General features: G+C 44.4%; 1 protein-coding gene across 1 annotated transcript; it reads left to right on the forward strand.

Annotated features, from left to right (window-relative positions):
* Positions 1–142: 142 nt before the first annotated feature.
* Positions 143–15,462, forward strand: col28a1a (collagen, type XXVIII, alpha 1a; the record flags this gene model as incomplete). Its single annotated transcript, XM_083899582.1, has 33 exons — positions 143–278; positions 364–929; positions 1,585–1,605; positions 1,686–1,745; positions 2,920–2,973; positions 3,071–3,115; positions 3,647–3,691; positions 3,773–3,817; positions 5,929–5,982; positions 6,076–6,144; positions 6,996–7,064; positions 7,202–7,270; positions 7,383–7,451; positions 7,563–7,631; positions 7,719–7,787; positions 8,030–8,098; positions 8,178–8,249; positions 8,586–8,654; positions 8,945–9,016; positions 9,149–9,217; positions 9,345–9,413; positions 9,548–9,616; positions 9,698–9,766; positions 10,053–10,121; positions 10,229–10,297; positions 10,472–10,540; positions 10,624–10,704; positions 10,936–10,971; positions 11,063–11,099; positions 11,260–11,814; positions 12,806–12,954; positions 13,107–13,377; positions 15,290–15,462. 33 exons carry the CDS (start codon positions 143–145, stop codon positions 15,460–15,462), a joined length of 3,507 nt encoding a protein of 1,168 aa, XP_083755708.1.
* Between the last annotated feature and the right edge of the window lie 999 nt (positions 15,463–16,461).

A 16,461-nucleotide genomic window follows, 5' to 3' on the forward strand; every position in this document is an offset into this window, starting at 1 on the left:
CAGTCATCACCCTCTGGTGTCAAATTGAAATCACTGCAGACTCTGCTACACATGGCTGAGTGTAGTCATTTCACATACAGTATGTGTGTGTGATTTACCACTGATTCTCCACATTTGGACAGGCTGTGTTACCGGACTGAAGATGACCATGCTGCGGTCACAGTTTGGGCTGAAGGTGCTCGTTGTTATTTTGACGCTGACAAACTCAACCACGTGCCAAAGCAGAAGAAAGAAAGGACAAAGAGAGGACAACTATGTCATCAAGAGTGAAGCCAAAAGTAAGTACGAGTGTATTCTATGTTGAAACCCCTCGATCCACAGCTGGTGCTAACAGTTGTGCTGCCGCGTTGTTTGTTGTTCCAGCCCTGATCTGCCCAGTGGAGATCATGTTCATCGTGGACAGTTCGGAGAAAGCCAAAGCTCAGCTGTTTGAGCGACAGAAGGAGTTCCTCTTGCGGTTTAGTACCAAGCTTGGACAGCTCCACTCGGCTGGCTGGCGTCTGCGTCTTCGCTTGGCCGCTCTGCAGTACAGCAGCACCGTTTCGCTGGAGCACAACTTCAAGGACTGGCAGGACGTGGACGTGTTCCAGAGCCGCGTGGCGGCCATGAGCTTCATCGGCCAAGGTACCTACTCCGCCTATGCCATCACCAACGCCACGCAGGTGTTCAGCCGCGAGACGTCGCCCGGCAGCCTGAGGGTGGCGCTGCTGATGACGGACGGAATGGACCACCCTCGCAGCCCGAGCGCCGTGAGAGCCGCCGCCGAGGCCAAGCGACACAGCATCACGGTGTTTGTCATCAGGCTGTCCAGACCGACCAAGGACGGACCTATGAGTACGAAGCTGCGCTCCATCGCCAGCGCTCCACCGCAGCAGCACGTCCTCGGCCTCAGTGACAGTCAGCTGGACGAGCGACTCTTCAGCGAACTGGTCAGTTTGTGTGCGATCGAGCTGGGTGGGGAAGAACAAATTCACAAAAAAAAAAAAATACTGAGATGATACAGCAACCATGCAACCAAACAGATAACATGAGTACATCATGTTGTGCTTCATGGCATCATCAAACTAGGTCTTCTTGTTTTGATTGCGAGAACCCTAACTCTAACCCTAACCCTAGTGGCAGAAATCACATATTTTGTCCTGGGCAGATGTTAATGCCAGGAATGAATGAGGCCAGAGTTTTGAGTCAACTATATCCAATTGTAGGCACATAAACCAACATTTCCAGGAACTTTTACTACCAGGAACTCATTGACCTGGGGAAGAGAATTCCCGGAAAGCCACACTTGGTCGTTTTGTGTCAAAAGAGCCTCGTTGTGCGTCCACTGTGTCGTACGTCCTTTTCTTTTGCTCCAGCGAAATGACAAAAGTTCTTCTCTCGTCTGTTAAAAACAACATGAAAAAGGGCTGAATTCTATTTAGCTGCCTTCTTTGGGTGCAGGGTCCAGGTGACCGTCAATGCTGACTCACTCTTACCGCATCACTTTTATTATTACCGTTCCACGATATTTTCACGCTATAGAAACAGTATAAGTGTTTTTGTAACTGTTGTGTTATTTTGTCTTTTTTTCCCCGTTTCTTCTAGAACACCATAGTGAGAACTCGGGTAAGTCATACTTGATCAAAGATATGATCTATGTCAAATAAGCACATTGTTGACTTTGGCTCATATTTGCTTCATTTCAGTGTCCACACCCAAAGTCCTGCCTGTGCGAGAAGGGGGAGAGGGGTTACCCTGGATATCCAGTGAGATATTTCATATTGCTCTGCATCATTCTGTGCTGTCAATATGATTTACTCTGTTTCAGCATCTTATTCAAGTCAATATAGTGCAGGTCTCTGTACCCAAGGTCATAAAAGAGCACATTTGAGCTAACTGATGACAGGATCCTGTGTGCCATGATGTTAAATTGATGATTTTCTCAATGGACTTTGGTGTGGGGAGTGAGCTTCCAAACTGGAATTTCAAGCTTCTGCCAACAGGTGTATCTGACCTCCACCAAAAGCATCTCAGGGAACAGACATGAAGCATTTTCCCACAATGCAAGTGTAGCAGGTGTTGAGAGGACCCTCTGAAAGGGTTGTTTTGACTGGCAGCACAACTCAAAAGGTCAACGCTTAAAGCCCAATTTATACTTCTGCGTAAAGTGCTCTGCGTAGGCTACGTAGAGACTCTGCGTCGACGCAGAGACTGTCGAAGAGCCTCTGCGTCGTCTCCGTCTGCACGAAATATTTTTTAAGTGTCCGTCACTCCGTCAAGGGACTACGGAGACGGCAAGAGCTGCGATTGGTCCTCAGGACAGGCCGAGCGAAGCTGCTCTGTGCCGGCTCTCAGTGCGCTCCGGGCGTCCTGACAGAGGCGGAGCTGATCCCCGCCGATAACGCCGCTGCCGAACTATACATACGTCATATCTATACACACACAACACATGTTTAGACCCTAAATGGCCAATTTCTCGCCTCAAATTATCTTAAAACTGCGTTCCGTCACACAGAAAAGTGAGAAACGGCCACTGTTTCAACAACAACAGTCTTTCGCTCTCTTTCTTTCTCGGACGCCATTGCTCACTGTAGCCAGAAGCACATCAACCTTGCGCAGCGACCCCTACTGATCGGGCGGGAAATTGCAGCGAGTGTCCGTCACCACGACGCAGAAGTATAAATGCTCGAGGCGTCTACGTGGTGACGCAGACGGATAACGCATACGCAGTCGGAGAAGTATAATGTGGCCTTAAGCGTTGAGCAAACACACCGTCTGCGTTGATCTGAGAATCCGTGGTGGTAGTTTAGGTTAGATTCAGACGAGTCACAGCAAGAATACCCTGCCTCACCTTTGCCTATGCATACACACTGAGCCCAAACTGAAAGAGAGGGGCCCCAAATAATCTGCATTAATCTGTCTCCCTTTACTTTCATCTAGGGGACACCAGGGGAACAAGGGTCTGATGGAGCGCTTGGTCCAAAGGGATCTCATGTAAGTCGCTATTGTCTCCATAATCCAGCACTGGAAACTGAAATAATCCATGCGCTGTTGTTTGAAGTACTGTTTTGTCTGGGCTCGGTCACTGTAGGGGGAACCCGGTATGAATGGACGTCCAGGAATGGAGGGCCTTGAGGTGAGCATTAAATGTTCTATTTCCTGGTTCATCAAGCGGTCATAAAGTGATTGCAGCTCCTAACTCGTAACCTAAACTCACTTGATTCCAACCGTGGGGCTAATATTTGGCAGATAATACCGAACCTATTCCTTTTGATTTGTTTGAATAACTTTAAATATGTCAGAGCAACCTGTAAAAGGCTCAATTACACTTGCCATAGAGTGAATTCAGCTCCTACCTTATGACGTAAAGTTGATTCACGCCAAACCAACTTTCGGTCACTGCGTTCCATCGCCATTACCGTTACGCTGAAATTGACATTATGCCTGTCTGAAGTTTGGAAAAGTCTGGTTCATTCAATCTTTTTTCTTTCTAAAGGGTAAACCTGGCAGCAGAGGGGAAAAGGTAAGTACCCGTGTCAGCACTGCAGTTAGGAAAGTTACGAATGTGTAATATCTAAGATAGTATTATGACATGCGAGTGCCATGAATATCTTGATACAAACGTGTTCAGATGACTGTCAACTGGCCGTTTTTTCGTTTTTTCTAGGGAGAACAGGGTGAATGTGGTGCCTCTGGAAAAAAGGGAGAAAAAGTAGGTTTGGTTTTCATTTACCGTCGCTATGACCATGTAAATGTAGTGATGTTGTTTTAAGGTTTTGCCTTCACCATATAGGGAACTGATGGACTGCCTGGCCCCGGAGGTACCAGAGGAGAGAAGGTACAGCGTTTCACGTTTTGCATTATACAGAGCATATTTACATGGTTAGGCCATATGCCGATATTCTGTGTCTCACACACACACACATTTATTGTTATGTCTTAGCGAGGACACATCATTGGCATAATGCATTCCCTAGCCCTTTACCTTAACCATCACAACTACATGCCTTACTCTTACCCTAAAACCAGGTTAACACTCAAAGAGTTGTGGGGCCCAGAGAAAAAGTCCCTACAGGGTCAAAATGTCCTCACAAAGATAGGTTTTTAAGTTTATTGGACCTAACCCTAACCCATAAAGACAAGCACTCTCACACACATACTATTACCTTCATAACTTCATATGTGTGTGTGGTTGAATTCTACAACTTCCGATGTAGCCCTCATGTCTGTAATGAAGCAGTCACACACACACACACACACACACACACACACACACACACACACACACACACACACACACACACACACACACACACACACCCTGAGTCCGTCTCCTGCTCTGCACTTGTGGAATGTGAGCGGTGGATTAGGTCTCATCCCTGTTCCTAATGTAGCCTTTCTTTTGCTGGGAATGCAATGATTGTAGTCCATTTGTTGTCCCAGAGGATTAGGATTTGGGCCCGCGTTGTCCGTTCCCTCTCTCCTTAAATGTGTGCGCGTTGCCCCCTGCAGCATCAGTAAAACAACAGCAGCCACACTATCAGGCTCCCATGAGGCTTTGTGTCCATTTCCCATGAAATGCAGCTTCACTGCCAGTGGTCCTTTAAATGAAGTTGACTGGTCATGACAAGCCAGGCTTCAAGACTCACAACTGAGGGTAGACATCGGACCTGTGCACCACTCGTATCACAATTCCTTGCTGAACCCTCAATCTCAAAAATGCACCCTCCCACTAGTGCAAGTACTGTCCCTATTCTCAGAAAAATTAAGTTGAGGGCCAAGTTTAATCCTGACGTAAATGTGTTCTTCTTCTTCTTCTTCTTCTTTTTTGAAGTTGACAAACTGGACGCAGCTTTCGCGTTATTCTGCCCCCTACAGTCTGAAGACGTATCCGCATTTAAGGGGTGTCCCATTTCTAAGTGACAAAATAACCCTCAACACTTAGTTTTGAGGGACAGTTAAGATTAAGGGTTGAGCTTGAGGGTTAAGATAGGAATTAGAATTGGCCCTAACAACCTCGGTTAATTTAGAGTGCCCAATTTGCCTGATCCCCATATTGCAATGTTTTTGGACTGTAGGAAGAAACCCACGCACACATGGGGAGAACATGCAAACTAGAGCTGCAACTAACGATTATTTTCATCATCGATTAATCTGTCGATTATTTATACGATTAATTAATGAATCGTTTGGTCCATAAAATCTCAGAAAATATATATAAAAAAAAAAGTTGATCGGTGTTTGTCAAACCGGAAAATAACGATGTTCTCGAATGTCTTGTTTTTGGCCACAAACCAAAATTATTCAGTTTTGTTATGTGGAGCAAAGAAACAAAGACAATATTCACATTTAACAAGCCAAAACGATCAGAAACCTTGTTTTAATAATGAAAAACGCTTTCAACCGATTAATCGATAATCAAAACGGTTGACGATTAATTTAGTAATAATATGACACTATAGGCTACAACACGTGTATGACACAGTCATGGTATTCATCACCAGGTGGCAGTGTGTCAGAAGTTTCAGAACACCAAACCAATTCAGAGGTAGAGGTGTCATATGTCATAGGCACATATGGGACATTCGTTATCGCAAGGGTTAGTTCATGCTCAACCACAATGATGATGATGATGCTGCAGTGATGAAGAAAATGGAACATCTTCAGTGGCAACCACTCCCTCTCTGAATACAATTACTTGAGCAGGTTTGACGGATCACAGAGATGAGCACACGGTGCTCATTGTTTTGGCAAGTTTAAACAAAGTTAAGTCATGTAAGAGACATCACATCCTTCCCAGAGCATGCCAGGAATGAGGATCAGACCCTGAGTATCAGTGTTAAGACATTACATGTATACACATAAAAGCATTCCCAAAACATCTCTCCTTTTGTGTGTAACAATTATTCAGTACCAGCATTTACCTGATCTTGTTTTGTTACTGTTCAGGGAGCCATGGGTGCACCTGGAGACCAAGGTCCAGAGGGGCCATCAGGCTCTAAAGTAAGAACATACTATAAAATGGTTTACACTTTAAAGCCATTGAAGCATGTTTTTTTTTTTTTTTTTCACTTTATCTAACTTTTTTATTTACAGGGAGAGCGAGGACCAATGGGTGCACCTGGACCTCAAGGGGATACAGGGCTTGGGTTCCCTGGTCCCAAGGTGAGACGAGATACCTTGATGATATGATACAAAGTAGAACTGAATTGAGTATAAAAATATTAAGTGTATGAAAAGACAAAGCAAAAAGACCAGAGACAATAATAATAATAATACAAAAACACAAGAGGGAATTCAGAACAACCATTAACTCATATGGCCAGTTACAATATCCAGCTGACCTCATGCCCAATCTACGTGTTTTTGGAGTGTGGGAGGAAGCCGGAGTACTCGGGGAGAAGCCACATCCACATGGGGAGAGTATGCAAATTCTACACAGAAAGGCCCTCCCATACAAGGAAATAAGATATCAAATAACAACAAGTGCAATAAAGAAGGAGAGCTGGTTCAAGGGAATGTATGGCGTGACAGGTGCACTCCGATCTGATCATGCCACATCCAACCCAATCCAACTTTATTTGTAGCACTTTAAAACAACCACAGTGGATCTACAGCATAATAAATAAGAGACAGAATATATAAAAGCCAGTGGAATGAGGCTTTTGTCAATTGACAAAATGCTTGATTTTACGACAGCCCTGATCTGACTGTCAAGCTTAACATCTAAATCCATTTAAATTAGTGATGGTTGGCTTGGTAAACTGGGCCAAGGGACCCAGATCTATGTGAGGAGTCCCAGTGTTACCCCTAAAACCATCACATCTTTCTTCTTTTCATTAAATTGTAAAAGGTTAAGAGCCAGCCACGCCTTTCTGTCATCAAGAGACCTAAGCAACAGTTGGGTGGAATATGCCCTCTGTCTTTTAAGAAATAAGAGATAAAAGAAAAGGGCCCACATCTGAGCCTTGTGGGACTCCCCACACATCATGACTCTCTCTTCTTTTTTTTTACAGGGGGACAGAGGAAACCAGGGGAGACCAGGACAATCTGGACCCATCGGTGTGGGCGAACCAGGGATGACAGTGAGTGGAACTACAGGGACCACCCTGGTCGCTTCTTTGCCTTATGAGTCTCCCTCATAAGACATGTATCTATACGAACCCAAATAAAATATACAAAGAATAAATAAATGCATACAAATATGTGGTGATGGGTTTAGGGTTCATCGGGGCCACCAGGGATTCAAGGATCTCCGGGGTTTCCTGGTGAGGGTCTGCCAGGACCAAAGGTAAGCCGCAGAACACGCTTGTTGTAAAACAACTAGAAATGATTCCTTCATCTACCTAACTGAAACTGTAACTGCAGACTGTTGTCGTTTGACTTGTCTGTGTTTCTGACAGGGTGACAGGGGCTATGAGGGGCCTAAGGGCGGCCGCGGACCTCCAGGGTTGGGGTACAAAGGTGATAAGGTATGGTTCAAACATAACTGTGGCTGAGGTCGTAGACTCATGTATACTGCAAACCTGTCATCCTGTAAAGAGTGACCTCTTTGACTTCTCACCTATCTGTCTGACCCCCAGGGGAACACAGGAGCTCCTGGTCTGCCAGGTTTGGTTGGGTTTCCAGGGCCAAGCAACCAAGGAGAGAAGGCAATGCAAATCTGGAAGATAGGAAATTGTTTCTCTTATTTTTTCCAGTAGTAGTTAGTAAATTCAAATTTTTCTTTCTTATTTTAGGGGGACCAAGGGCCTGCTGGGCCTTCCGGTCCTAGGGGACCTCCTGGATTGGGTATAGTTGGACCAAAGGTTAGTAGCTAAGGAAAGAAATTGTTGATATGCTAAACAAGCATCAAGTTATGTGTTAATTCATGAAACATGTCCAGTAATTGTGTAATGGAATCATTACTTCAAAGCAAGACTGAGTAATTTAAGAAATCATCTTTTTTACAAATGAAGTATCTGTAATACTATTTCTGAAACACTTCATCATTGTACAGTATTTGTTTAAATCTTAATTTTTTGATACAGTGGTTTGTGTGGTTTTTCAGGGTGACCAGGGTTTCCCTGGAGACCCTGGACCTCCAGGAGAGCGGGGTCTTGGTAACACAGGACCAAAGGTAGGAGAACTCTGATCAACATCTAGAATACAACATGTTTAAAGGGGACTTTGACTTTATGTGTGTGTGGTTTGTCCAGGGAGAGCCAGGACCTAATGGGACCGCTGGGATACCTGGCATTCCTGGTGAGGATGGACTTCCCGGGCCTAAGGTTAGTTAGCAAGGGTTCCACTAGCTTACTGTCACTTATAGAATGGACTTTCTGCAGAAGTTCTGCTGGTAGTCTGCAAATCACTAAATGGTTCAAGTCCAGAATACATTCATGACAAATTATTAAAAGAATATACACCTTGTAGGGCTCTGAGATCTGCAGAGTCAGGTCAGACAGTTGAGCCCAGATTTCAAACAAAATAAGGTGAAGCAGCCTTTAGCTGTTATGCTGTCCACAATTGGAACAAACTCAGTATTCAGAACACTTATTAACACTCACTTCCTTGTGAGGCAATAGACAGTGTCATTTTGTGTCTGTTCATGTGTTTCATTTCAGGGAGAGATGGGGTTTCCAGGTCTGCGAGGCCTCGAGGGGACACCTGGGAATGGTATCCCCGGAGAAAAGGTAATATTTAATTCCCAACAGTGCAGCCCTTTCATATAGTTCCAACTTCTTGTAGGGGTATCCTAATTGCTGTTTGCAATTTCTGTCTTTGCTTGTGCAATGGACTTCAACTTCATCTGACCCCTGCTTTCCCTGCAGAAGCCTGGTCTACTTTCTCTCTAAAATAGACAGAAATACTATTTATATTTCAGTGCAGCTCTGTTATAATGGCAAATACAACCAAGACATGTAATTGATGTACATTTAACATTAAACAGAGGTGTTGACAATATGTATGTGTGCTTCAACAGGGAGATAGAGGTGATCGTGGGCCAAGAGGACTTTCAGGGCCTCCTGGCCTGATTGGCCCTGCTGGAGCTAAGGTTTGTTGAATAAACGTGACCAAATAAAGTATGTTCATGTTTGCTGGAGGTGGGCGATCCAGATCTCCTGTGAGCTATTGCTGAAACAAGACTGATTAAATGAAATTATGTTTTAATAACTCGATTGTTCAGGGGGAACCTGGGAGCCAAGGAATGACGGGCCAACCTGGACCTGCTGGACAAGGCCTTCCTGGATCAAAGGTGACGTGTTCCATAAGACCTGATTCATACTCTAAAAACTATAAACTGTACATCTTACGTTGCAAGAGTTTACCCTTTTATGTGAATATTTCTAAGTTGAGTTGTTGCCCAATTGTCCACATAACAGGGAGATCCTGGGAATATGGGACCGTATGGACCTATGGGAGAACCTGGAATTGGAATTATTGGGCCAAAGGTAAAACAAACATTACACAACTTCAAATATGTAATGCAATACATGTATATTACTACATTTAGACTATCAAGAAATATCCTGCAAAGTGCAATGTTGTAACAGAACGTGTACTGCCTTTGTGTTAACTTTTTTAGGGTACTAAAGGCAATCCTGGGCCTATGGGACAACCAGGGATAGGGGGAGACGGTGTACCAGGACCACCAGTAAGAATGAATAGGAATTATTCTTGTCTCCAGTATAAGATCCAAAATATTATAAATGAGCCTCTTGTTGTTGATCATCAGGGTCTTCCTGGCTTACCAGGAGAGCAAGGAGATACAGGACCTGAAGGGAATGGCTTACCTGGATCTAAGGTGAGACAACAGCGCTGTGCTTATTCACTCATTGTCTACCGCTTTATCCTCCACATGAGCCAATTTCAGACATTGGAAGAAATGCTGAAACGGTAAAAACCCCGGACAGGCACTCGGAGCGCAGACCTCCGCCAAGGCAGCTGATATACATCCATGCCTTTTGTGCACCTAGTGCTGCTACTTTGCCTGAAGCGAAAATAAAACTTGTTGAGCAGCAAGAGGATTTACTGTATATACAACATATTGTATTTTAATCTGAGTTTGTTCTGTTTGCGCTGTGTGTCAGGGTGACAGGGGGCTACGGGGGCTGCCAGGCCCACTGGGTCCTCCTGGAATTGGACTTTATGGACCAAAGGTCAGTGATAGTAAAAAGGGAAACAATTTGTGTTGTCATTTCCTCTACATATGACAAAGATACTGTCCCTGCACCCTGACATTTGCTGTAATGCATTGCATTCTAAGGGTTCTATTGGACAGCCAGGTCCCCCAGGCCTCCTTGGGCTTCCAGGAGAGGGCATCCAGGGACCAAAGGTGGGCAAGCAAAAACACTTGACAATGCCAGTGAAGTGTCAGTATAGCCAATGGAAACTCATACATTCCTGAGATCAATCAATGGTGTTTCACCCAGTGGACAGGATGTTAAGATACATTTCTATGCTGATGATACCTGTGTCTCTCTTACCAATTTCTTGTATTTATTGACAGGGTGAATCTGGATTTCAAGGGCCAATGGGCCCTCGGGGGTTGCCAGGAGACGGCCTCCCAGGGGAGAAGGTACAGATAATACAGCTACTACATGTGCTAACTTTAGCAGGTTTTCTCATATTCTGTCTGAGATGATCAATGTCCACACACAGGGTGACAGAGGCATCCCTGGAGGACGGGGGAAGAAAGGGGACAATGGAGTCTATGGAGAACCTGGTTCTACTGGACCAAAGGTAAGACATTATGTCCCATTTTTTTAGGTTTATATGACAATTTCCGACACCAAATAAAAGAGAAAACAAAGAACTAACTCGGGTCTTTCTTTTAGACATGAAAGAGACAATTTGTTCCTTCAACTTATCATAATACATTTAAAACAACACAATTATATTGGTCCCTTGTAAATCAAGGAACTCTGTCGAATTGCAATAAAAGCATCAAGCCTAATCTGAGTTTAATTACAGGGCAGACCTGGAGGGAAGGGTGACCCAGGGCTGACAGTGAGTACAGGAATTGAAACATGTGACAATTAGATATATATTTGAAAATGTGATTAATCTCATTTTCCCATCCTTTTTTTACTGTTCACAGAGAGAGGAGGTCATCAGAATAATAAGGGAAATCTGTGGTAAAGCATATTTAACGTTTTCCCATAGTAATCACTTTATAGAATCGTCATAGAATATAAAACAGATATAAAATGTGTTGGAACATAGTTAAGAGAACTTAAAATAGTAACGCAAAGACACTTTTTTCCTGTGTTTCCATTGGTTTTGTTTGTTGGCCAGGTTGTGGTCTGAAGTGCAGAGAGACACCTCTGGAGCTGGTGTTTGTCATAGATAGCTCTGAGAGTGTGGGACCAGACAACTTTGAGCTGGTGAAGGACTTTGTCAGTGCTGTTATCGACCAGCTGTCGGTAAGCCGAGAGACTACCCGAATAGGCGTGGTCCTCTACAGCCAGGTAAACGTGGTGGTGGTCAGTCTGCAGCAAACGCTAAGCCAAGATGAAATCGCGGCTGCCATTCGGACGATGCCATACCTGGGTGAAGGCACCTTCACCGGCAGTGCCATCCATCAAGCTAACGAGCTGTTCCAAGCCTCGCGGCCCGGCGTGAGGAAAGTGGCCTTGGTTTTAACAAATGGGCAGGCTGACCCCCAGGACCTCAAGCATTTTCAAGACACGGCCTTCGATGCACACGATCAGGGGGTTGAGATGATCGTTGTGGGAGTCATTAACAGGACCGACCTCCTGTACGATGACTTCCAGGAAGAGATTAATGTTATTGCATCTGAACCTGCTGAGGAGCATGTTTACCTTGCAGATGACTTCAGGACACTTCCCAGTAAGTAAATACTTTACTCTTTTTTTAATAAGATAATTGTATTTGCTCTAGATAAAACAATCCTGTATTGGGCGTGCCAATAGCTGAATGGTGATATGCTTTGAGAAGCTGGTCAACATTTTTACTCATAGTCATAATGGGCCTTTACTGCATCATAAGATATGGTCATTTGAAAATAGGCACTCCTCAAACTGCTTTAGGGAGCATTTTAGCCTCAAAGATTTACACTTTCTGGGAGCCAATAGACAGAATCATCATTATGGGCCAACCAATAATCTGCCATTGGCTGCTCTGATTTCTAAAAAATTGTCATTGGTCAACTTTTTACCTGTTTTATAACATCAGTAGTCATTTTCCTGAGGAGTTATTGGTCTCAGTCACTAGTTTCTGGTCTTCTTTGGTACAACGTGATCCTGTTTTGGCCACATGGTTGGTGTAGTGGTTGCTTCTCTTGCCTTTGCAGCAAGAAGACCCAGGTTTGCATCTGGTTGGAATGTGCATGGGTTTTCTCTGGGTTCTCCCGTTTCCTTCCACAGTCCACCAACATACAGATTTGGGGATTAAGCAAATTGGACACTCTAAATAGACAGTAGGTGTTTGTGTGAGACTGGGTGGTTGCTTGTCTCTATGTGGTCCTGTGAAGAACTGGTGACACGTCCACGGTATACCCTGCCTGTTGCCCTATGTCAGCTGGGACTGGCACCAGGACCCCCCACGACCCTCTGTGGTGGCTAAAGTGATTGAAGATGAATGGATGATCCCATTTAAAGTTAAACAGACCATAAAGACTGACAGGTTGTTGACCTTCTTGTCATCACACTATCAGTGAGCTTCTTCTGAGGCTCCACCCTCTCTTCCAAATATGGTATCCTCTGGTTTCAGTAAACGAAAATGGGTCATGTCATGGAGGGTCGATATTTTTTCACATGAACAATGTTATGACCTTTTGAATATCTCTAACCGTGATTTTCATTTTTTCCCCCCGATGCAGCTCTGGAAGGCACAATACTGAGTCGGATTTGTGGGCAGGATGACACAACAACCTTTCTACCAAACTCTGTCTATCGAGCTATGGAAACACACCCAGACGTTCCAGGGGACAGCGTCTCCAAAGAGATCGTAGAGGATGAAGACACACCGGTAAGGCTGCTTATGTTTAAGTCTGAAGGTCTGAACCTGTCTTTGGAGAAGCAAATTAAGTTACGTGGAAGCCAATTGGAGCTAAGGACTGTGCTCTACCTACTACACAAACGTAAAGTATCACTCCTCTAAGCTCATCCTCTTCTTTCCAGCGTGAAGTCACAATGGATGCAGTAACATCCCCGAATCTACAGTCCCCTGAGTCCAGGTGGCCTGAAGAGGACCTGGTTGACACCACACCGCTGCTGGAGCCCTGGAGCAGGCGATCAAACATCACATTACCCTCACCCGGTGCCAGAGAGAAGCAGGGCGTTGTGACGATCTCTACATCGGGTACCCAGAATCCATCTGGCTGGCTGCATGAGGCACAGAGCACACAGGCTCCGGTGAGCCCTCCACCCCCGACGGACTCATCGGTGCCAGGTAAGTAAGCAGATGACGCACAGCCACAAGTGGATGCGATCGACAATAGTCTACATGGTCTGTATGTATTTACACATCGCTTTTGTAGTCTCGATGATCATGTAAAGCTGCTTTACACAACAGTTTTGCCTGTATTCACCCATTCACACCCAGGTCATTCACAGAAATGTGGGGTTAAGTGGGGAAAATCACAAAGGCCCACGACCTTTAAGTCGAAAGACGGCGTCTCGCTCTGCCACTGAGCTATCGTATAACACAGGCGACGACTGAGCGGATCGTGTTTTTATAGAGCATGAAATGTGTGCACGTCAAACTGGTTTGAAAGAACACAGAACATTCATACAGGAGTATTACAAATCTCTACCGCACCTTTTTTGAAATAATAATAATAATAATTTCCTGCAGGAAACTGATTGTTTGTTAACCGCTCACGCCATGCACCAAAGGAAACAGAAAACTATGATTTAATTTGCTTGTGACCGTGTGTGCGTGCAGGACGAGATGGGCAAGGAACCGCAAAAAGAAGCAGCACTTCCTGGTTTCGTGTAGTTTATCAAGTTTGAGCAGTTGCATGACATGACATGACATGACATGGCATGCACGTGACTCGCCTGTTAACACTATTTTCAAATGTGTTGTTTATTTTGGACACAAAGCAGCAGCTCGTGTGTCTCCCTGAGTTAAAAACACAGGTTCTCTCACAGATGTTCAGTGGTTTACACATTTACACAGTTGTTTTGTTGTTTAACATGGAACCAGAATTTTAGGCACCTTTGAAATGCTTAAAAATGTAAACCACGTAGTTTATCAGGTTTGGGCAGTTACACATACAGACACTGTGTGACTGATCAATTAGATAATGACAGCGTAGGCAGATGGGAAGTATTTAAGCCTTTTAATGAACTGGAATTTGGTAAACATTTCCTGGAAAAATTCTATTTACAGAACTCAGATTGCGTAAGTTAGTTATCGGGTCAGTTTGCTTGGAACCTCACTGGCGCAGGTACTTAGGGTGAATTCCAATTCCTTGTTTAACCCTCAATCTAAAAAATGTGCTCTCCCTCTAGTGCAAGTGCTGTCCCGAATCTCAGAAAAAGTTGAGGGCCAAGTTTAAGGGCTGTATCGCCCTAAATATTGAGATTTTCTGAGACCAACCTTGGGAGCAATGGCTACCCAGAATGCATTGCGTGTTTTGACATAACAAAGATGGCGCCGAAAGCAGCGAAACAAGTACGCTACAAATTAAGTATTTTCTTTGTTAATAGAGATATAAAAATGATGAAAACCATTGTATTATCTTAGTTTAGGCCCATATTATGGATTACTGACGTCATTTTACGATCTTTTGTCAATAGCCGGCCGGTGCGGACAATCAATCGTTTGCTATGGTTTACTTTTCAATAAGTCGTGGTGTGTGGTAACTGTCAGCTGAATAGGTCCGTGGTTGTGGTATTTGTATGAGTATCATCTTATAACTAACCTAATAACTTGACCGACAAACGGATCTTAATAAATAATCCTGACGTAAATGTGTTCTTCTTCTTCTTCTTTTTTTGGAGTTGACGACTGGACGCAGCTTTTTCTCGTTATTCTGCCCCCTACAGTCTGAAGACGTATCTGCATTTAAGGGGTGTCCCATTTCTAAGTGACAAAATAACCCTCAACACTTGGTTTTGAGGGACAGTTAAGAATAAGGGTTGAGCTTGAGGGTTAAGATTGGAATTGGAATTGGCCCTAAAACTATCCTTAATGGAAAAGCAGTGGAAAAGCGTCAACAGCGTGTTTATGATCTTCCCAAAATTGTGATGGAATCAAGAAATGAGTTCAGGCCACTTTGTGTTTTGTGTTTTAGCAAAGCCGGGAAGAAAATAAAAGCGAATCAGTTGACTCTGTTTCCTTCCTGTCGTTTCAGCTGAAGGCTGCAGTCAGTCTCTGGATCCAGGTCCCTGTCGGGAGTACGTGGTCCGGTGGTACTACGACCCCGAGGCCAACGCCTGCGCCCAGTTCTGGTACGGCAGCTGCGAGGGTAATGGAAACAACTTTGAGTCCGAAGCCAACTGCAGGGATTCCTGCATCTACACGTAGCAGACGTGTGGTGTGTGCAAAGGGAACACGCTTCCCTTTTGCATCACAAAGGAACAGAGTGGACTTGAGGACGCAGGTGTTTGAACGGAGCTCGCAGGACTCTGACTGCTGCGGAAGAAGAAGAGGATGGAGAGCTGACGCGGAGCTCCTCCATTGTCTCTTTGGCTACTTTCACTGTGCAGCTGCTCCAGTTCTGAACTAATGCACACATTATCTGTCTATTCATTTTGGAGCAGTGAGACCCGGGGGGTCATACTTTCTGCACTCTGGTGTCTGCGGAACGTCTGAGCAACCCCTACAGTTTGGTGGTGTTGTCTCGTTTTGGACAAAAAAGACAGTGTAGGAGATGGTAACCATGTCTGGAGATTTAGCGAGACGCACAGATTTGGGGCAAACTCCTGGCAAGGAATCTTTGCATGTGTGGAATGCTAAACTGAAGCTGACACTCCGAAAAACAAATGCATAGCAGAGCTCTGCAGACATGGACTGCAGAAAGTATGACCCAGGCATTTCACCTGCAGAGGACGTAGCATGACAGGACAAAAACCAATGACCATTGCAATGATGGGTTTGAGACTTGGCATACTAATAAACAAACAATCCACCTTTTTATTATCTTTGAGATGATCATTATTAAATCACACAGTGTGTGTCATCACGTTGGCAGCAACAGTTTCTCTGCTTGTCATCGACGCAGGAGGAATTTCAAGTCACTGAAACCGACCGACATGTTTGTAATTATAATACATGAATTACTGCATTATTGCGACGTCCTTAAACTGAACTTGACGAAACATTCATCAGCTGCCGCACATCGTCATACAATACAAATACTTCCTTTTCAGTGCAGTACGAGGAAGTTTTCATTGTCAGCATCAACACACAGATTAGACACAGATCACTGTGGGGAAATAAAGACACAAAGAAATGAAACTCAGGATATGCACCAATCTTAAAATGTCATGAAAAACACACCTTTTAGTGGCTGTACTGCCTACA

This window comes from Microchirus variegatus (genome assembly GCF_963457635.1).
Source record: "Microchirus variegatus genome assembly, chromosome: 13".
Lineage (NCBI taxonomy): Eukaryota > Metazoa > Chordata > Actinopteri > Pleuronectiformes > Soleidae > Microchirus > Microchirus variegatus.